The sequence below is a fragment of the Antechinus flavipes genome, chromosome 4 (assembly GCF_016432865.1).
Source record: "Antechinus flavipes isolate AdamAnt ecotype Samford, QLD, Australia chromosome 4, AdamAnt_v2, whole genome shotgun sequence".
Classification (NCBI taxonomy): domain Eukaryota; kingdom Metazoa; phylum Chordata; class Mammalia; order Dasyuromorphia; family Dasyuridae; genus Antechinus; species Antechinus flavipes.
In genome coordinates this window covers 66,002,693-66,025,064 of record NC_067401.1, presented here as the reverse complement: position 1 = coordinate 66,025,064, position 22,372 = coordinate 66,002,693, and the positions used below count along the sequence as shown (strand labels likewise).

Below are 22,372 nucleotides of genomic sequence, written 5' to 3'. Positions count from 1 at the left end.
GATCCCATACAACTTTGAAATTCTGTGATTGTGTGTAAAATGTACGAGGTTAATTTAAACTGAGTCCCATTCAAATCTTTATAATTATAAAGTTAAGATATATTGGCTAGAAATCAGACACTATATTTGAATCATAACAACTTTTAGTATAAAGTATTCCTGAGCTTTTAAACTTATCTTTCTTAATGTTAATTACTATTAATAAAATAATTCTTATTTTTTATAAGGGATCTCCTCACAAAGACTCTATGAGATACTATGTATAGTTTTATCCTCATTTACAGATTCTAAAATTTTGCAATTCTTTGGTTCATTAGATTTCTCTCTTTCTCTCTCTCTGAAGAGAAATAATACTTTTTTCCTTTCATAAGAGATTTACAATCTTAATGTTTCTCAGTTTTCCCATCCTTTTTTTTTTCCAGGCAAAATACCTGTGCTAATAAAAGAAAAGTTACCTGTGGTTGGAATTGGAAAACATTTATGTGGTGTGGCAACAGGTATATTTTTTTGAAATATAGAAGTATAAAAATGTGCAGATTAACAGTCTTTAATATAATCTTGTAATTTTAATATAATATCTTTAATATAATATCTTGTAATTAAGTATCATCTTCATGTTTATTCTATTTACTTGTATCCTTGATTCCATCTTTGTACATGAGATCATAGGTTTAGAGCTGAAAAGCTTAAAGAGGCCATGTAATCTAATGCCCTCACTTCACAGATGAAGAAACAGACCCAGGCAGCCTAAGGGACTCTCTAGTAACAGAGGTAGTAAGTATCCCTTCTCTAGGACCTTTTATCATCTCTTCTCTCATACAGTGTAAATCTCTAATATTCTTCTGCACTCGTGTAAATTAGTCTGTTTGCTTTCGATTTCTTCCCTCTCCTATTCATCCTCTACAGAACTGCGAAAAATAATCTTCCCTAAAGTACACATCTGATGGCCGCTGCTCCTCTGTTCAAGAATCTGTGGTAGATCCTGATTACATGTAGGCTAAATTACAGAGTCCTCAACCTCTCTGCACAGCATGATTCCTTAAATTGTGAGTTTTACATCTGCTATGTTAGCCCCATGCTTGGAATGTACTCTCTCCTTGCTTCTTCTTAGAATCTGTCACTTGATCCAGCACTCTTCTCAGGCACCACCTCCTATAGGAGACCTTTCTTAGTTCCCCTAGCTGTTATCTCCATCCTCAAATTGCCTTGTATTTTCTTCTTTGTTTATATATTGTATCCTCTGGGAGAATATAAACTTCTTTGAGGGTAGGGACCATTTTTCATTTTTTCATTTTGTACTTTATATTTTATGCATAGTAGATACTTAACAAATGTTGTTCCAATCAAATTGAATTTTCAAATCTCCTCAGTCCTTTAAAAAACCAAACAACAAAATCTATCTTTCACCTATTCCAGCTCCTGTCTCCTTGCTTCTCTTCCTGGCCATATTTCTTTTAGAAGTAAAAAGACACTAGATGGTCCCACTTCCTTGAAGCCAATTTCTCTTTTATAATCTTCTTTTTATCTCTAATACTCTTCTGGAATTAATCTTTCAAAAGGCACCATTAGCCAATATAATGGCCTTTTTTCCCCAAATTTTTATCCTCACTGACCTCTTTGAACACAGTAAAACTTTTGACTACCCTCTGTGCTTCTGGATGCTTTCCTTTTGTTTGGCTTCAGAGACATTTTCTTCTCCTAGTTGTTATTATGTCATTGTTTTCTTCCCAATCCTTTACGCTAGGTTTATCTTAAGGTTTTGTCTATCACCCCTTTCTTTTCTCTGTATTTTCTTCTTGGACAATCTCATTCACTTAGCACAATTTCAACTTTTATATCTAAATAAATGCTAAAGACTTCTCTAGTTATATCTCCTTTTCTGAACTCCAGATTTGACTATGCAGCTGCTTTTAACATGTCCCCACCAAACTGCCTTCTTACATATCCAGAATTCTACTTACCTATTTTCTTAGGTTCAAAATCTTAGTGATATCTTTGACTCTTGTCTTCCCCATCATATTTAAATGGATTTCCAAGTCATATTAATACTATTTCCACAATCTCTCTCTTTCACACCCTCCTCTCCTCCTAGCTACCTGGGTTATTGAAATCCTCTTAAAAGGTTTTCCAGACTATATGATCTTCCAGCAATTAATTCATACTAGTAATGATAGATTCTTTCTTCATACAAATATGTGGTTATGTCACTCTTCAATTCAGAGTCTTATCTTCTAAATAAAATTCAATCCCTTTAGCCTAGCATTCAAAGCCTTTCAGAATCTGTCACCACCCATCTTTTCTTTCTTTTCCTTTTTTTTTATTTTAACTTTTATTTTATTTCAATTAACAAGCATTTCTTCCCTTCATAAATTAATGCTAAGTGATATCTTGGTACCCCTTTGCTTTTTACTTTTTTTTTTTAATTAAAATTTTTTTTTTCAGGGAAGAAATTCTTATAACAAATACACATAATCAAAGAAATACATTCCACATTAACCATATCTCATTCATCTTGGGTCCATCAGGAGATGGTAGCATTTTATCATTGGTCTTCTGAAATCATGGTTGGTTGCTGCATTGATTATTGTTCTTTATTCTTTCAAAGTTGCCTTTATAAGGTTGTTGTTATATACATTGTTCTCTTGATTCTCAGTTTAAATTAGTTTTCATTATTTCTTTCAATGCAAATAATATTCTATTACATTGTTATTCTTCAGTTATTTTTCAGTTATGTCTAACTCTTTGTGACCCTATTTGGCGTTTTCTTGGCAATGATACTGGAATAGTTTGCCACTTTCTTCTCTAGCTCATTTTACAGAAGCAAATGACACAAACAGGGGAAAGTGACTTGCTCAGGTCAAATGGTTAGCATGAGTTTGAAGCCAAATTTGAATTCAAGAATAACTCCAAGCTTAGCACTCTATCTCTATTACAGTCATATACCATAATTTCTTTATCCAATCTCTGATTAATGGGTGCCCCCTTATTTTCAGTTTTTTTGCCCCTACAAAAAAAAAGCTGTTGTATTTTTGTACATATGGATCCTTATCCTCTTTCTTAATCTCTTTGAAGGATAGACCTATTAGTGAAACATCAATGAGCAAGCAAAATCTAGTGAAGTTTTGGTAACAGTTCCAAACTGCTTTTCAGAATGACTGTATCTTTACTAACAGTGTTGTTTTTTAATATATATATATATATTTTTTATTTTATTTTATAATAACTTTATATTGACAGAATCCATGCCAGGGTAATTTTTTTTACAACATTATCCCTTGCACTCACTTCTGTTCCAATTTTTCCCCTTCCTCCCTCCATCCCCTCCCCTAGATGGCAAGCAGTCCTATATATGTTAGATATGTTGCAGTATATCCTAGGTACAATATATGTTTGCAGAACCAAACAGTTCTCTTATTGCACAGGGAGAATTGGATTCAGAAGGTATAAATAACTCAGGAAGAAAAACAAAGATGCAAGCAGTTTATATTCATTCCCCAGTGTTCTTTCTTTGGTTGTAGCTGCTTCTGTCCATCCTTGATCAGTTGAAACTGAATTAGCTCTCTTTATCAAAGAGATCCACTTCCATCAGAATACATCCTCATACAATATCGTTGTATAAAGTGTATAATGATCTCCTGGTTCTGCTCATTTCACTTACCATCCATTCATGTAAGTCTCATCCTGCTGGTCATTTCTTACAGAACAATAATATTCTATAATATTCATATGCCACAACTTACCCAACCATTCTCCAATTGATGGGCTTCCTTTCAATTTCCAGTTTCTAGCCACTACAAACAGGACTGCCACAAACATTTTGGCACATACAGGTCCCTTTCCCTTCTCTAGTATTTCTTTGGGATATAAGCCCAGTAGAAACACTGCTGGATCAAAGGGTAGGCACAATTTGATAACTTTTTGGGCATAATTCCAGATTGCTCTCCAGAATGGTTGGATTCGTTCACAACTCCACCAACAATGCATCAGTGTCCCAGTTTTCCCGCATCCCCTCCAACATTCATCATTATTTTTTCCTGTCATCTTAGCCAATCTGACAGGTGTGTAGTGGTATCTCAGAGTTGTCTTAATTTGCATTTCTCTGATCAAGAATGATTTGGAACATTCTTTCATATGAGTGATAATAGTTTCAATTTCATCATCTGAAAATTGTCTGTTCATATCCTTTGACCATTTATCAATTGGAGAATGGCTTGATTTCTTATAAATTAGAGTCAGTTCTCTATATATTTTGGAAATGAGGCCTTTATCAGAACTTTTGACTGTAAAAATGTTTCCCCAGTTTATTGTTTCCCTTCTAATCTTGTCTGCATTTGTTTTGTTTGTACAAAAACTTTTCAATTTGATATTATCGAAATTTTCTATTTTGTGGTCAATAGTGATCTCTAGTTCTTCTTTGGTCATAAATTCCTCCCTCTTCCACAGGTCTGAGAGGTAAACTATCCTATGCTCTTCCAATTTATTTATAATCTCATTCTTTATGCCTAGGTCATGAACCCATTTTGACCTTATCTTGGTGTACGGTGTTAAGTGTGGGTCAATGCCTAGTTTCTGCCATACTAATTTCCAATTTTCCCAGCAATTTTTATCAAATAATGCATTCTTATCCCAAAAACTGGGATCTTTGGGTTTATCAAATACTATATTATTAAAGTTATTGGCTGTTTTGTCCTTTGAACCTAACTTATTTTATTCCATTGATCAACTAGTCTAATTCTTAGCCAATACCAGATGGTTTTAGTAACTACTGCTTTATAGTATAATTTTAGATCTGGTACAGCCACCTTCATTTGATTTTTTTTTCATTAATTTCCCTTGAAATTCTTGACCTTTTGTTTTTTCTATATGAACTTTGTTGTTATTTTTTCTAGGTCATCAAAGTAGTTTTTTGGGAGTCTGATTGGTATAGCGCTAAATAAATAAGATTAGTTTAGGTAGTATTGTCATCTTTATTATATTTCCTCGCCCAATCCAAGAGTATTTAATATTTTTCCAGTTGGTTAGATCAGACTTAATTTGTGTGGAAAGTATTTTGTAGTTTTGCTCATAAAGTTTCTGATTTTCCTTTGGCAGATAGATTGCTAAATATTTGATACAATCAGTAATTACTTTAAATGGAATTTCTCTTTGTAACTCTAATGGTTGGGTTTTGTTAGTGATATATAAGAATGCTGATGACTTATGTGGGTTTATTTTGTATCCTGCAACTTTGCTAAAGGTGTGGATTGTTTCTAATAACTTTTTAGTAGAGTTTCTGGGGTTCTCTAAGTATACCATCATATCATCCTGTTTGAGACACTTAATAGCTTTGTGATGAGTGGCAAATCACTTTCTATCTCAGAGCTTATTTCTTCATCTGTAAAAGAGAGGTGACAATCCTTGCACTCCCAGAATTGTTTTAAAGAAAGTTCCCTGCGAACCTTAAAGTGTTATAGAACTGTCAGCTCTTTATTACTTAAAAAGGAAGAAATCAAGTAATAAATTGAAAATTGTTGGAAAGTAGCAGAACTTTCTTATCCTTTCCCCTAGATTCCTTTCTTCTGGCTAGGGAGGTAGTAACCTAAGTACCTAACACCTAAAAGGAAATTGTTCATATCACACCCCTGCCTCCTACTTATTTTGTTTTCAGTTTGATTAACTTAATCCCTGAGTTTTAGAGATAGTTTTTTTTTTTTTTCAATAAAAGCCTTTTCTTGATGACATAGTACTTTATTTGTTGTGAGGAAGGAGAAAAAAATTAGCTGCTGAATTAAGGCTTTTCCAGGCTATAACTCTTAAACTTCCCTTCCTTGCAGCTAGTTTAGGATATAGACTTTATTACTGAATAAATCACTAGAAAAAATATGAAATTGTACATGAATTGAATTGAAAGGATTGAAAGGAAAACACCAAGAATTTATAGAATAAAATAAATGATCCACTCAGAGATAAAGGAAAATATTTATTGTTTTGCTTAGTAAATGTACAAAATATTTATTTCTTAGCATATGGTTTGGGGATTATACAGTATAATTATATTTGCAGACCTTGCATTGCGATGTTTAGTTGAAACCTATTCTACCAGATGCAAAGAAAGAAATGAGGAACCAGTAGCCAAGCGTATAAAGAATGATACAATGGATGCAGAAAATGAAACTTTGGTAAATGAAGGAAACAAAAAGAATGAATTAGAGCAGTGGAGCCCTGTTGCTGGCATCGTTATTGCACTCTGTTGTCATCACAAGTGTGATTGGAGGCATTATGTGGGTAAAGAATTTTTCAAGACCCTTGGACTTGGATCAGTGGAATTTAACTATTTCCAACGAATGAGTAGCTGGGCCACTTGTGGAATGCGGGAAACAATTTTGGAAACATCAAAAATTAATATAAAGAAAAGAGGTGATCAGACCAATGATAATGAAGAGCATGATCATGAAGGATACAGGAAAACAGATGAAAACCCTGAAGGTTTACCTGGGTAAGTATCTCATTTTCTGATACTCAACAAGAAGGAAAAATAATTGTTTTCTCAAGATGTATAACACACAGATTATAAAATGGAATTCTTATTAGAATTTTAAAATAAATTAAAATCCATAAATCATTGATTATGGTCTCAAATAAAAGGTCCCTTAAGACATGAAGAGTAGGTTCAGCATATAGCACAGTTCTGGGGATATAACCAATTATTTATTGTATACTTATTAATGGTTCAAGCTAAGAAATTATCATATGTAATAACAAACTATATGGTAGTTTATATCCTACTTGTAATTTGTAAAAAAAATTATATTTATTATAAATGATTCCTTTTAAAAAAATAAACCATGTTACTAATTTTATTCTGATTTTTGTTTTTGTTTTTGGATCTAGGCTTCTTACTGTTGAAGAAAGGAAAAAGATAGGTCGACTCTGTAAATTACTTATTGACCAAGGCCGAATCCAATATTTACAACAGAAGGGATATGATGCTTCTTTGCAGTACTATACAGATTCTCTAGTGTCTTTAGAAAATGTCCTGTTAACGGCTTTACCCAAACAGTCTTCAACACCAGACTCAACTACATGATGAAAGAAAAATTGTGAACAGTTCCCACTGGAAAATTTTATAACCCTTCTCTGAATGTTTTAAACAGTTAAGATCATTTATACAACAGTTATGGGAAAAATGTCTCCCACAAAAGTAAGATTTCAAAGTTTGGTTCTTTATATTCTTAAAAAAAAACCCAAAACATTTTAAATTACTGGTGATACAACATGTTTATATGTTGTAAGTTCCTCAAATTTTGATGTTTGTTTTCAAAGGCTTCAGAATTGCTGATGTTTAGATCCTCAAAATAATCTTCTTCAGTAGGTCATCTTGAGATATTTTATTCATCATTATTTACAGAGACCGGCAAAACTGTTGGACAATTTTCTTTGTTTTCTGAAACACAAAAGCATTCATATACATAACCCAAAGTGCCTATTTGCATAAACTTTGCAAGAATTTAATTTTTGATTCTTAGCAAATTTCTATTGTATCATTTTTGAATCTATATCTCTACAATATGTAATAAGCAAATATATTTTTAAAGGATTTTTTTTTTTAGAACTAGGGAAAATTCCAGAATTTCTGAGATAAATAAAGGTTTGTTGAGGATAAATCTAAGAAAAGCAACTAGGTTATGTTTGGAAACAAATATCCACAGCTTACTTCAATCAGGTTATGAAATTAGTATCAATAAGATCACTTTTAGATAGGTTTTGGAAATATCTACATCATATCAGAATTTATAAATGACCAATACCAGAAAAGGAAAAATGTTTACCAAAAATACAGGTGTTGTATTATATTTTTACCTAATAATGAGCTAGTTGGGAGTTCCACAAATAACCACTTTCTGTAATCAACTGGCTTTTACCAATATCCCAGTGTTGTTTTTAGTTTGAGAAAAGGAAATTAAAGAGAATTAGGTAGAAGAATAAAAAATATTTATTTCTTATTTCTCATGTTTGGCCGATGATTTTTTATGCATAGGGAAGTATTAAATATGAAAAAAATAAGATGGTGCTTCCATACTTTCTTGTAGAACCTGATATTATTCTGCCCTCATATGTAAAAAAAAAATCTCTTCTAATTGTTATCTTTGCTAAAAACAACTATCCAGGTGTTAAACTAGTAATTAAAAATTATTCTTTTATAATTCCTATTAGAGAAATTCCTGCAGTACTATTGTACTACTCTGATATTACAGATAGATGGTCTGTGCTTAAGTAAGTGAATTATCAGTGATAATTAGCCACAAAACAAATAAGTTTTAAAAATGTCAGTCTTTAATTGCATATTATAGTACTAACCTAAAATTACTTAATTTACTTTTTCTTATATTTCTAATTTCTTATCAAATAAAATTGAAATGGTTCAGTTTGGTGTTTTAAAAAGCATTCGTAATCCTTTGATCCAGAAGATGTAAACTGTGGCAATAGAGTCATTTTCATTGCATCAGACTAGACTGACTAGTACAAAAAATACAAGTTAAACTTATTCATATTGTCTAGTTTACTAGGTCAGTACTTAAAGGACTATGATTTTGTCAGTGTGGATTTTCCTTCTCCTGACTTATGTTGTTGTTCACCTACAACTCAGTAAATGGGCTTCATATATTCCTATGGCTAAAAAAATTCATCACTTCCCAACATAAACATGATAAGAATCAGTCCTGAACTGAGTTAAGCTGTGCCCTGGAGGACAAATCCCCCGTGTGCTCAGAATCACATCTCCGAGCTAAAGAGCCCAGGACAATAAACCTCTCTTACAGTCTTTGGTCAGAGGCCAAACTTTAATTGGGGGAAACCCGTTACCTCCCAAGGTAGCTCATTCCTTGATAAGTTTTTTTTTTTTTTTTTTTTTAGATGAAACCTTAACGGGCTTCTTTGATCCCTCAGCAAAGGCAAACAGTAGAGAGAAATCGACTCAGAGTAGGAGGTCATGGGTTCAAATCCTTTCTCTATTTCTTACTGTCCTTTGTCAGAGATGTGTTTTACAGCATATGTTTCCTATAACTTTCTTATAATTTCTTGGTGGAATGAATTTTAGGGTTGGAAAGGAAAAAAATAGATGTCAAAGTGCTCAAGAAATCAAAATTACTTATAAACTGCCCTAAAATATTTATCTTGTAGAGTTTGAGAAATTAAACTCTATGATTTAGAGTTTTGAGGGATCTTAAGAGATTATCTAATCCAACCTTCTCACTTTCTAGATATTCATTTGTATCTATTTCCTCTTTTGAGCAAGATTCCCTTGCTACTTCAAAAACTGTGGAGTTCCCATAGACGCTATTTCTAAGCATACTCTCAAAGAAGATTAAAAAATGGAAGGAAAGGTCCTATTGATACTAAAATACTCATAATAGCACTTTTTTATGGTTGTTAAAAACTTGGAATAAAACAGGTGCTCAATCATTTGTGAAGTGACTAAATTGTGGTTACATGAATATACTTTGAGAAATGATGAATGTGAAGAATTCAGAGAAGCATGGGAAATTTCATTAATGCAGAGTGGAGTTAGCAGAACAAGGAGAAAAATAAAAGCATTTACCAAAAATGGAAATAAAACAGTAAAGTAAAACTGAGTATAATGATCAAGTTTGAGCTGGAGAAAAATTGAGAAAATATATACCTCCTTCCTTTCATTGCAGACATGGGGGTCTTTGAGTCCACCAAAGAATATAGAATATTGTGCACTGTGTCAGTATGTTAGCTAGTTTTGTTTTTTTCTCTTTTATAATCTTTGTTAGAAGAAAAAGAACAGGAAAGGTGAGTAGGGATATATTTGAAAATTAATAAAATGAAAATAATTCTTTTCTTAAAATCTTAGGTGTATATGGAATGCTTACAATTTCCTCTACATCCTTTAACTCAGTTTATGAACTAAATTGCTTTTTCTACATTTCCATTCCCATTTTTATCACTGAGTTAGAAAAAAGCCAGGCAGCAAATGAAAAATAGAATACCCACATCAATGAAATTAATGTTTCATCCAAATTCTGATAACACAAAGCTCTTACCTGCTCTCTTACGGGACTCTTGGATATATGCATGCATAAATTGGATACCAAATAATTCCTTTTCCTCCTCTTCATCTGCATTTTCACAGGGAGGAAGTGTTATTTCTAATTTTAATGGATTATCCCTGAAGTTCACAAACCTGATAATCAGAAAACAGTCTGATTAATCATGAAAATTATACTAGGCCATAGCAAGAACTAGAAAATTAGGTACATTTTATGTACCATAAGTTTCTTTTTATTAATTTCTTTGAGAAAACCAAGAAACTACTTAAAATTTCTTTTCACCTATAGATTAAACATACTAAGTGTTAAATTTGTCTACAAAATAAGAGATCCAGTCAACTTGAAAGCATAATTAAGCTTAAGAGTAGGATTTCAAAGAAGAACATTAACCTCTCTGAGCTTCAGTTACCTTATCTGTTAAACACATAATATTTGCTCTATCTATATTATGGGCTTACTGTGAAGATAGCACTTTGTAAATCTTTGCAAAAAAGGCTCTATGGAAATGGGAGTTATTGCTATTTCTTAATTTGAAGGCTATAATCTTGAATAATTTAGACAGAAACTAAAGATACAAGTTGAATTTAAAAAACCTTTAGCTTATGCTCTTTCTTTGTCACGTGAGGGGATTGTGTAGTTAGCTTTCTGGTAACTCTAGCTCATGCTTTCCAACCAGATTTTTACCTGAGATTTGTCATTCCTTCCATGCATTCTGGAATATCTTGTAGTTGGTTGTTGCTGAGAACCAAAGTTCCCAAGTTCTTTAGGTTGTTGATGGTTTTTGGCAAACATATAATTTCATTTCGCTGGAGCCATAATGTATGTAGGTTTTCCATTCTAAAGTGTGAAAGGATTTAACAATTATGTGTGTTGTGAAAATACCAGCTTAAAAAAAGTAAAGCCAAAGGTGTCAGGTCTGTATGTTTTATGGATCCCTTAGTCCATAAATACATAAAGTAGTTATACTTAAGAGTCCAGGATACCTGAAGTCTAATTCTGCCTCATAATTACTAGCTGAATTACCATAGGCGAGTCACTTTAAAATTCAGCTTCTTTCAGTTTCCTAATCTGTAAAATGGAAATAATAGTACAGGATTGTTCTGAGAATCAAATGAGATAATACATGTAAAGTGCTTCAAAAACCTTAAAATTCTATATAAATGCTAACTATGAGTTGTAATATCTAATAATAATATAGTCTACTCTTAACATTTCTGTATTTGACTTTCCTTAAAGCATTCACTGATTTTGTTAGTAATCTTATTTCACTTTCATGTTGGCAATCATGCACATTCACGGTTATGTACAATAGATAAAAAAGTGAGAGGGGAGATGTGGGCAAGTTTGTGAAGCAACTGGTGGCCCACTAGGAGCTTCACTGGCTTTGTTCACCTACCATTGTTGAGTAAAGAGCTATGTATTCATTGTACATTTTCATTGCTTGCCTTTAAAACTCAAATTTTATATTGTGATTGTTCCCCTAAACTCAATACAAGTTCTTTGGGCTTTAAACTCAAGCACACAAAGTGATGCAGCTTTATAAGCTTCTTAGTGAGAAAATAAAGGTTTTAGATAAACTACGTTTGAATGCCTGTAGCCATTGTTGGCTGGAAGGATCTCAAATTGCACAAGAAGCAGATGTTGATGACAGATTATTTCAAGCTGGTGCATTCTTCATTATCTTCAAATTATCTGCCATCCATGAAGGACAGGGTATTAGAGATGATTTTGAAATCTTGCCAGTCTTGGGATCTTCTGACAGCAGTGACTAAAATCCCAGCAATCTCCCTCTTAAGTTTTCAGAGGACAGCCAAGGTAGGGAGGTTTTTAGCAGTAAAGTATACAGTACAACACCTTTACACTGCCATTGACACAGTTGAAGACAAGATACAGATTAAAATATGCTTTAGTTTGGGGGAATTAAAATTATCACACCTAACAATAAGGAGACTGAATCAGAGGTCTGAGCCAGCGGCCTTTTATTAAAGAGCCCTGGTCCCCTCTAATGAAATAGACCTTAGATCTTCCTCATGATCTAAGATACCTCCTTCAAGGGCCCCATTTTTATATGGCTACATGTCTAATCATTCTGGAACAGGTATACCAAAATCAGAATGCCATTGAATGAGCAAAATAATATGGCAACAGGATCACAAGTTAAATGAAGCTAGGAATATCTCCACAAAAGATGGATAGGATTCTCCTTAATTTGGGCAGGAGGAAATGGTACCATCTGTCACAATCAGTGACCTAAGTGGTCATGAGATGGTCATCTGTATTGGACAAGTTGTTAGTCTGGAGGTACAAAAATATTGGGGTGACTTTCTGTTTAGTTGTGATCTCTGCCATGCCGGACTGGGTCAGTGCCTTTGACAAGACAAAACAAGGGTGGAAAGCCTTTAGTTAACTTCCTATTAAGTGAATTTAGAATCTGCAGCTCACAACTTTGGGGCATATAACTTTGATATGATTTTATCAAATTGATACTGATTGCAATAGAGTAGGGGTCCAACATTTTATATGTTGTACAGTATTTATGGAACTGTAGATTTTACATGTTACAAAAAGTGAATATTGTCTGAAATAAAAATTGAGACAGTACAAAAACGTCACAGATTTCTAGAGTTAGGAGAAAAAATGTTTTACATTACCAATTTTATTTTATGGATTATTTCATGGTCACTGTTTTAGGGAAAGTACATATCAGTAGTAATGTTTTAAAGAATTATATGAGGAACAGTATATCTTTTTTTTTTTTTTTTAGCAATTTTTAATGAAAGATTATAGATTTTGTGCCATTTTCTAGAATTGTTATCCCTACAAAGTTGAGGATCAACTGTATATAATGCTTTAAGCTTTCTTTAAAAAAAAAAATCTTACAATTGAACTAAGAGTTTTGGAACATTATAAATATGAGCTTTTATTCCCTCCAAAGATGGAAATTGCTGCCCATTCATGCTGCCCATTCTCTGAAATGCCTGTCCATGTCATCCCATAAATTTACCACATAAGTACATCTTAGGTTTGAGGGTACATTGCCTCTGTGCTATTTAATAGGAAAATTTCACTAAAAAAACAAAGTCCATAGATTATAGGTCACCAAAGCAATAACAAACATATTCTCTAATTAATTTAATTGTATATTTTCCCCAAAGTCAGGACACTGGTTGGTAGCTAATTAAAAATAATTATTATTATCACTTTACCTGTCTATAGAGTCAGGAAGTGTTTTAAGTTTGTTGCTTCCCATGTCTAGCCACTCAAGAGCAGGCATATGTAGCACAGCTGAAGGAATTGTTGTAAATTGGTTCATACTCAGATCAAGATGAATGAGCTTCAGTAGATTGCTGAGCTGAAAAGGGAAAGATTTTCAGGACTTAAGAACCTAAATGAAGGGAACTGAGGCAAGTACATCATACCTGGCACAAGTCTTATCACTATAGCCTAAGATATAGCTAAAAAAACCAAAACAAAACAAACCACAACTGGACAGTCTGGGAAGGATTAAAAAATAATTCTTCAAAGAGTTAGTAAAGGTGAATAATATCTTCCAAAGTACCCAAGCACAAAGGTTTATAGTAACTAGTTCAGAGAGACTTCCCATTCTACCTCTGGAGAACAGGCATAATTTATTGTTTTCATCATATGTTAATGTTTTTGTTGCCATTTTTATGTGATAAATACCATTTATGTAATACTTTAAAATTTGAAAAGCACTTTATAGATGCTATCTCATTTGTTCCTCACAAGAACTCTAACTTATTTACTTGTGCTCTAAATTATTTAATTGAGTTTTCTTTCTCTTGAGATTTTTTGACAGTTTTAGTCTTTTTTTCCCCTAATAATTTCTCTTGCTCACTTTTTTACTCCTCCGTTGATGGGGGATTTGTCTCCAGGGTTGGACAGCAACAGCCCTTTTCCCCACAGACAATTCATTTTTTTATGGGCCTCAGTTCCCCTAAGGGATGATAGTCTCCTTTCCTTCAGGGCTGGTGCAATCCAGCCCACGTTCTGGCATTTGTCCAGTTCCCTGTTTTTTAGCTCTTGGCTGACCCAGGTAGTGCATATTCCTGTATTTGTATAGCCCTTCCTCCTTCACAGGAGTGTAGATAGCAGTGTAGATAGAGTTGAAGTATGCTATTTGTTGTCAATGGATACTTTGCAGAGAGTAGGGTGTGATAGGGGATGCAACAAATAATTTTGTTCCATTAGGCTTCTTAGTGTCTCAGCCTGTGGAAACAGCTATAATTGTTTTGCTTGTACATAATTCTTTTAGGGGAATTGTTGAGAGTTAGTGAGGATAGAGAAAATGTCTAATTCTCCATCTTGTGGGTGATGTGATCTAGAAATTGAATATGTATGTATAGAAATTAAAATATTTAGCACAAACTTTCAGTTTGTACTATTTTAAGTCTATTACCGTATCAGGACAAAGCTCTATAGCAATTTCTTTCACTGGTTCTAAGTGCTTAAAATGTCTTCTTTATTTTTTATGTATTTATAAGATCTAAGGCTTAGTGTGTGATTTATTTAGAGTGGTTAATAGTGTGACAACATGTCATACATAGATCAGGGTTTAGCATTTCAACAAGCCTACAATCTTGTTTCTGACCTGGCAGAGCCTGGGAATCTGTCAAAGAGGATATTTAATATGCTATGACATTCATACATATATCTCCTGGGAACACCTCTATTCCATTAACAATGACAAAAAGAAGTCATTTTACTGCCATGTCATTGCTCAAGATTTATAATTATTATCTTTGCAGTGAATCATAGCTCTTTCTCTAATGAAAAAATGATTTTGATTTTATTTAATAAAACACTTAAAATGTTAACACCAAATACCACTGAAACCAAACTATAATCTTAAATATTATTATCTGGGGTTTTTTTCCCCAACACAAGTGAAAAATAAATTCGAAATGGAGAATTTTTCTTTTGGAAGCTATGTTATACTAACCTCCTGTGGAAGATCACAAATATCTCTGTTGACAGCAAGTTCTAGTTTCTCCAAGCTGACACAGTTACTCAGCTCTTTGGGAACAGTTTTGATTTTATTGTAACTGAGAATCAACTCCTCAAGTCTTGTCAGCAGTCCTATACACATCAGACAAAACAAATGATCATTAAATCAAGCATCCAATAATAAAATGTTACACCACATCTTTACCACTTTTTCTTTCTACATCTTTTTACTTTTTTTCCAATTAGCAAAGTTTATTTTCTTTTGTTCCTACATTCTCCACTCATTTAAAAAAAACCCTCTTGTAACAAATGTTTATGGCCAATCAAAAGAAATTCCTACATTAGTCAAATTAAAAAAAAATTCATTATATACCCTTGAGATAGATATTATGTCTTATCATGAAAGCTTGATCTGAAATCATGGTTGTTTATTTTATGGATCAGAATTTTCAAGTTTTTAAAATATTGTATTTATAATGTTATATATAAATTGTTCTCCTAGTTTTGCTCATTTCACATGATCACCATTCATATAAGTCTTTAAAGAGCTTCATTTTTTTCAGCACAATGGTATTCCATTACATTCATATAATTTGTTCAGCCATTCCCCAAATGGGCACCTCTTAGTTTCCAGTTCAATGCTACCACACACACACACACACACACACACAACCTAAACTATTTGTTTTATATTAGTCCTTTTCCTCATTCTTTAATCTCTTTGGGTTATATTGCCAAAAGTAATATTGCTGAGTCAAAAGGTTTTGCACAATTTAGTAACATTTTGGGAATGGTTCCAAATTGCTTTCCAGAATGATTGAACTAATTCATAATGCTACATCATCAGTACATTAGTATGCCTATTTTCCCCTCCAGCATTTGTCATTTTTCCTTTTCTACTATTTGAATTAATCTGACAGGTGAGAGATAAAACCTTAAGTAGCTTTAATTTGCATTTTCCTAATTATTCATGATTTGGAACTTTTTAAACTTGTACTTCTTTCTTGGAAAACCAACTTCATATTATTTCACCATTTAACAGTCAGGAAATGACTCATATGCTTTATAAATTTATAATTTTGAAGTATGTGTCTTGGAAATTATGGGAGAAATTTGTTGCAAAAGATTTTCCCCCTATTGCCTGCTTCCATTCTAATTTTAGCTTCATTGATTTTGTTTGTGTGATAATTTTCTTCAAAGCTGTCTCTGGAAAATGAATTCAAAGTTCCCATCCTTATGACCTTTTCATGTCTTCAAACTAGATCGTGTTCCTTCTCCTATCACTTCATTCCAGATCCCTTCCCCTCCTTTTTCTTAATCAGAAAATTTTCAGCATCACCTTGAAAGATCATTTCAAACCAAGAAGCCTGCAGGTAGGATGATAACTCACGAGACATGATTGATTTTTTTTTGTTCAGGATTATTTCCCATGCTGCATTTATGCTTTTATTCAACATCTCACCATCTTTCCCAAACTGTAAGATGAAATCCTTCCCATTGTTCCTTCATCTTAACAAAGTCTGCCACATAGGCAATTAATATATCTTTTGAATTGCATTAAACTAATTAAGCTTCTTTAAACTAAAGATTCTCAGTAAATAATTCTAATAACCCTGACCTATGAGGCCCTCCTTGGCTCCATCTACAGCGGTTGTTTTTACCTTATTTAGGGAATTAATATGTTATATGAAAGCAATATCTTTATTCTACAAATTCTTAGATAAAAAATCAGACTTGCAGCTGAAGAATCTTGACCTGTAATAACAATGCCTTACCAATTCCTCGAGGTATCTCTGAAATTGCATTTCGGGATAAATCCAATACAATGAGGTTCTGGAATCGTCCAATGAATTCAGGAATTTTTACTAAGCCCGTTCTATGAAGCTGCCACTCCTGCAGCTGATTCAGTTTTAGTAGTGAAGAAGGAAGGGTCTAAATCCAAAGAGAAAAGAAGTACAATTAAAATTAATTTATGATTTAGGTGGTAGTGGTTTTTAAAAATTTTTGGTATCCTGGTTTCCTGAAAATCAACATGGCAGTAGAGGGGCTATTGTGGCTAAGTGGTCCAGAGTACAAAATAGCAAAATTGGAATCATAAAGACAAGTTCAGATCTTGGCTTAGATACCTACTAGCTACTTGATTCTAGGCAAGTCACCTAAACTCTCATCTTCAGTTTTACTGTGTGTAAACTGGGATGATAATAGATGATTCCATCTCTTGAGAATCAAATAAGATGATATTTGTAAAAAATAAATGTTAGGTGTTATTGTTTTGTTTTGAAACTATTACCAAAATATTCTTTTTTTTCTGACTGACCCTTACTTCCCATACACTTAAATTCCCTGGGCCTCAGTCTCCAAATCTGTAAAATGAAAGTGGAGGACTGAATGACCTCTGAAGACCTATCCAGTTCCAGATCTATGATCTTTGATTTTAGTTTTGATTCTAAGTCAAGTATTCCTCCACTGATGCCAGTCACAAATCCTCTATGCCTTAGTAGGTGGTCTTTGGTTTTTGTTGTGATCAAATAATTCAATCCCTTGTATCCGTCCTGAAATGATTTTTCCTCAATCTAGCTAGAATGATCATCAGATAATGTAAAATATGTTGCTGGATCTACACAGTAAATCCTATCAGCTAAGTAGAGTCTGCTAGTCTTTATAATTTTACTGAAATAGCCTTCAAAAATACAGTATCACCACCTTTTCATGATGAGGTATAAAATTAGAAATTATCATTAATTTTTTTTTTAGTATTTTGCATAACTACCAAATCTTAAGAAATTTATTCCTCTACTTTTTGGTCCTTCCAACTCTAAGTAAACTAGAATTCATACTATTTTTTCTATTAACAATAGCATATTAGCACAGAATTTATATCCTAAGAATTCATATTTAGTCACACCCAGATTGTTTCTATTAACAAAAGTACAAAAATTGAATAGTCACAGATATTGGAAACCCATGAGTAATCCCCAAATCAAATTCCACCTCTATGAATCCAATTAAGAAATAGTATATATTTGACCAGTTGAAATTTTAGTTTTCCTAATTACCATCTTGGCAGAATGCTATAAACTAAACACAACATTCTATAAAGGGAATGCAACAAGTAGAATGTTGAAAATTACTTCCTCTGATTACCTTCCATTCTTCTTTTTCTATCTTTAAAATGACCCTTCCATCTTCCCTGATGACTTTTTCCTTCAGCTTACTTAGGCTTACTCTTTCTTCCCAGATTCTCACTAACCTAGGAGACCAAGAATTCATGTTAGTGAAGAATATAGGAAGCATTTAAATTTACACATTGAAGACTCAGGAGAAATAACATTTTGACCAAGGGTAATACTGAAAATTAGAAAAGCACTCATTTTCAAGGAAAGATGGAACAATCATCTAGTAGATCTGGGGTAAATGCTATGGTTGTTACAAAACAAAAGTCAAGTAGCAAACTTAGGGTTTCTTTATGGAAGCATGACACAGGAGAAAGATCAATGGTTCTGGAGTAGAAGGACCAGAGTTCAAATATTGCCATTGACACATACTATCTATATGACTAAGCAACTCACCGTTCAGACCTCTCTTTCCTCAACTATAAAATGAGAGTATTGGACTAGATCATCTGAAATCACTAGATTGAAATCCTTTTCAACTCTAAATCTATTACTTGCTATCACTTTTTTTTTTACAGTGATGATATTGATAATAAGGAAAATGTATAGACATTGCATATCTGTCATATTATGGCATTAGCGAGCTATTTTCAAAAAAAAAAATCCTTGTGGACAAGATGGAAAATAATAGGTTGAATGATAGTAGAGTTAGGTAGATTCAGAATTGGTTGAATGAGTAGACCCCAATAGTAATAATGAATGGATTGGTATCAATGTGAATAGTATATCTCTACTAGAGGTCTAAAGGATTCTATCCTTGACCAAAAATATTTTTTTTCAATGAGTTAGATGAAAGTATATGTTTTTAGAAGATATGAAGCTAGAAAAAGTAGTTATTATTTTGAATAGCTGAATCGGGATTATATTGAATAGCATAAAAGGTCAAATATAATGAGGCAAAAGTTAATAAGAGCTGAATTAAAATATTTTTATTTAATCCAAAAAAATCACTTGTATAAAGACAGGGTATTTAAAACTGTAGGAACAGGGCAACTAAAATCACCACCTTATACTATAAAAATACATTTATGAGAATTATATCAAGAACTGATAAAGATTAAAAATAAATTTTTTTTCCATTAGAATTTAATGGAATTCATTTTCCATTAGAATAAAAACTCGTCAAAGACAGGGATTTTAAAAAACTATTCTTTATATTCTCTAGTACTCAGCACAGTTTCTAACACATAGTAAATGTTTAATAAATACTTACTGATTGACTTTTTAAAAGATTTAGACAAATTAATAGAAAATAGATGCAGAATCAGGAGTATTTTGGTGCTATATCTCTACTTTCCTTTTAAAATATAATTTAGGTATTATTTTATTTTTATGGTTACTTTTTATATCACATTAATTTCCAAAAATAGACTCTCAGCATTCAAATTAAATCAGCAAAACTAACCAACATATCAGCCATATCTAACAATATATAAAAGCATCATAGTCCCATGTCCCACCTATTCCATCCCTACCTCTACAATGAAAGACAGGAATTACATTTTCTCATTTCTTCTTTTGGGGCCAATATTTGTCATTAAAATCATGTAATATTGTTTCTTTTTATGCTCAACCATCAGCAATAAATGCCAGAAAGTGTTTTTTAAGTATTATTTGTGTCCTAGTGTGCTTTTATAGAACAATATTTATTTTGAGTTATTTTGAAAGGGGCTTCCCTTTCTTCATTCTTTATCTTTCAAGATTAATATTGTTTATCCTTTCTTCTTGAAGAGGCCCATGACATCAGGGAGGTAATGCCATGACATGCAAGTGAATTGGATTGACGTGAGGGCGGAATTGGGCAAGATCACCTGTTTCACTTTCCCCTCCAGAGCCATCTGGGTTCAGTAGCAAGATATAGATCAAGACAATCAGTGATGGACTTTCCCATAAAACATTTCTTGATTGCATTATCAGAGACAGGATCCTGGGTCTGAATGAATGTTGAAATTTTTATGTCATCTATGAATTAGAAATATTTCATATTGCAGAGTTTATCTTGGATGTCTACATATCCATTCCTCCACTAAAGTCATATTCTAAGACTTTATTTTGGTATGGTTATGTCCTTGACTTCTTGAAGGCTGTGCAGCAAAAAAGAGCTCTTAAAGGATGTTGAAAACATCTCTTCTTCACTGATTGCCTCCAATCAGTTTCAGCTGAAACTTCTTTCAGTTTTCAGCTGAAACATTGTCTTCTATTCTACACCTTTCCTGATTCAAGTGCTCTCATTCTTTTTAATACAACAGTCTTGCACTGAACAGCCTTGTCATTCATTTTGTGTTTACTTTATGGATCTGCATATTCTTATACATGTTCATGATGATAACTAAAATAATAATAGCTATCTTTATATAGTACTTTAAGGTTTGCACTGCACTTTATAAATACTATCTCTTTTTGTCTTCACAACAACCTTGAGAAGTAGGTGCTATTGTTATTCCATTTTTACAGATGAGAAAACTGAGGCTGAAAGATTTGGTTAGGGTCACACAGCTAGTAAATATCTAAGGCCATATTTAAATTCAGATCTTCCTGACTCCAAGTCTGGCACTCTGGCCATTGTAGCACCTTGCTGCTTCCAATATGCAGAATAAGACACATGTTTTTGCATTGAACCAACTGGGGCATCTGTTTTAGAAGAGTATGCACATTTGATACACCAGTTTTTTATTTGTTTTGTTTTTGGCTTTCAAGGGAGTTAGGAAGAGAAAATAAATACTTCAGTAAAAAAAGTCTTTTTTACATGATTTTTTTTTGGGGGGTCAAGGCAATTGGGGTTAAGTGACTTGCCCAGAATCACACAGCTAGTAATTGTTAAGTGTCTAAAGCTGGATTTGGACTCAGTCCTCTGGACCTGACCCAGTGCTCTATCTACTGTGCCATATAGCTGCCCCAAATTATCTATCTATCTATCTATCTATCTATAAATATATTTATTTATTTAAAAGACAGCTGTTCAGATTCTTATGCTACCTAAATACATGGGTCTCCACTGAAAAGAGATGACCCTTCGCTATGACAAACTGCCCAGGGTACTTTTTATGGTATTTTCTGCACAGAAAAATAAAAAGTCCAGTCCTAAGTGGTAACTTATCAGCTCCCCTGGATGACACTAGTTATTCAGCTCTTTGAGGGCATTGCTTGAAGAGTCACAGACATCATCAAAATTACCACCATCCAAGACTCCTTGTCCAACTTTGCCCAGAAAGGCTTCCGAGTTGTGTTTGTCAAGAACAACGAGGGACAAGAATACTTTTTGTTCCCAGGACTGTCAGAACATGAGGCTTATTTATAACCATTTTTGGAACCTACTTCTGCTGAAACTCTTTTTCTCGCTTCAGGTCTTCAGTGTGTTTCTTGATCCTGGTTTCCCACACTTCCTTTACAGCGTGGACGGCCCCCATACGAACTGCAGTTTCTGTCATGGTTTTTTCACATGAAAGAAGGGCTCACCAATTTCACCAGAGACTGAAAAACTGAATTATGGATGCCATCTCCCGGCAGACCTAATTGTACTGGAGGAAGTAGCCTGAATGAACAAATGAATGAATAAATGAAAAAAACATTGATTAAGTGCTTATTATGTTCCAAATACTGTGCTAAATGTAGGGGGGTTACAAATAGAAATGCAAGGCTGTCCTATTTCTCAAGGATCTAAATGTCTATTAGGGGAGGCAACACAAAGAGGAAGTCTCAATTATGGTATGGACAGAAAGGCCCAGGGGTTCTTAGTCTAAGAGTAACTCACATTTTTATCATTCTCTGGAATTTGCCACAGGTTTTCTCATCATTACACTGTAATATAAGCAGTAAGGTAAGAAGTATCACTTTCATTTTCAATAAGAAAACTGGGACTTAGAGGAGGTTCTTAATAATCTTTCTCTTTGATCATTCTTTAACTTTGTGCAGCTAGTTCCTAATTGATGAATGGATCTCCTAAACTGGTAGCATTATTCAATTGTTACAGTATATTTCTATGGAATTAATTGTCATATTTTACATAATTTTAACTTAGTATAGGTTACATTGGATACATTAGGGGCTTTGTTAAATGCATGAATCAGGATCTAATTATAGCTATATTTTTGAAATGTTATAGGGCAAAGCCCCTTTCAGATTTTGCATATGTAGTGGCCAGGAAACAATGGCCTAGTCCTCTGAAAGTGGACCTTTTGT

The 22,372-nt window shown here is 33.2% G+C and overlaps 2 protein-coding genes across 3 annotated transcripts in view; one reads left to right on the top strand and one right to left on the bottom strand.

Annotated features, from left to right (window-relative positions):
• Positions 1–21,609, top strand: part of TRMT13 (tRNA methyltransferase 13 homolog) — a 37,406-nt gene extending 15,797 nt beyond the window's left edge. Inside the window, exons 9-11 of one of the 2 annotated variants that reach the window (XM_051993260.1) lie at positions 423–497; positions 6,043–6,475; positions 6,871–7,982. In XM_051993260.1, the coding sequence (XP_051849220.1) occupies positions 423–497; positions 6,043–6,475; positions 6,871–7,066 (704 nt within the window). In that variant the 3' untranslated portion in view covers positions 7,067–7,982. Of the gene's footprint in view, positions 1–422; positions 498–6,042; positions 6,476–6,870; positions 7,983–21,537 lie in introns of those variants that run through there. The other variant, XM_051993261.1, reaches the window with a different exon arrangement.
• LRRC39 (leucine rich repeat containing 39) lies at positions 7,232–21,621 on the bottom strand. Its single transcript, XM_051993264.1, has 8 exons — positions 21,509–21,621; positions 18,165–18,270; positions 16,796–16,952; positions 15,016–15,152; positions 13,259–13,404; positions 10,737–10,889; positions 10,047–10,186; positions 7,232–7,423 (listed from the first exon to the last, which is right to left on the bottom strand). The coding sequence occupies exons 1-8, from the start codon at positions 21,619–21,621 to the stop codon at positions 7,368–7,370; spliced, it is 1,008 nt and encodes a 335-aa protein (XP_051849224.1). The 3' UTR covers positions 7,232–7,367.
• Positions 21,622–22,372: the final 751 nt, after the last annotated feature.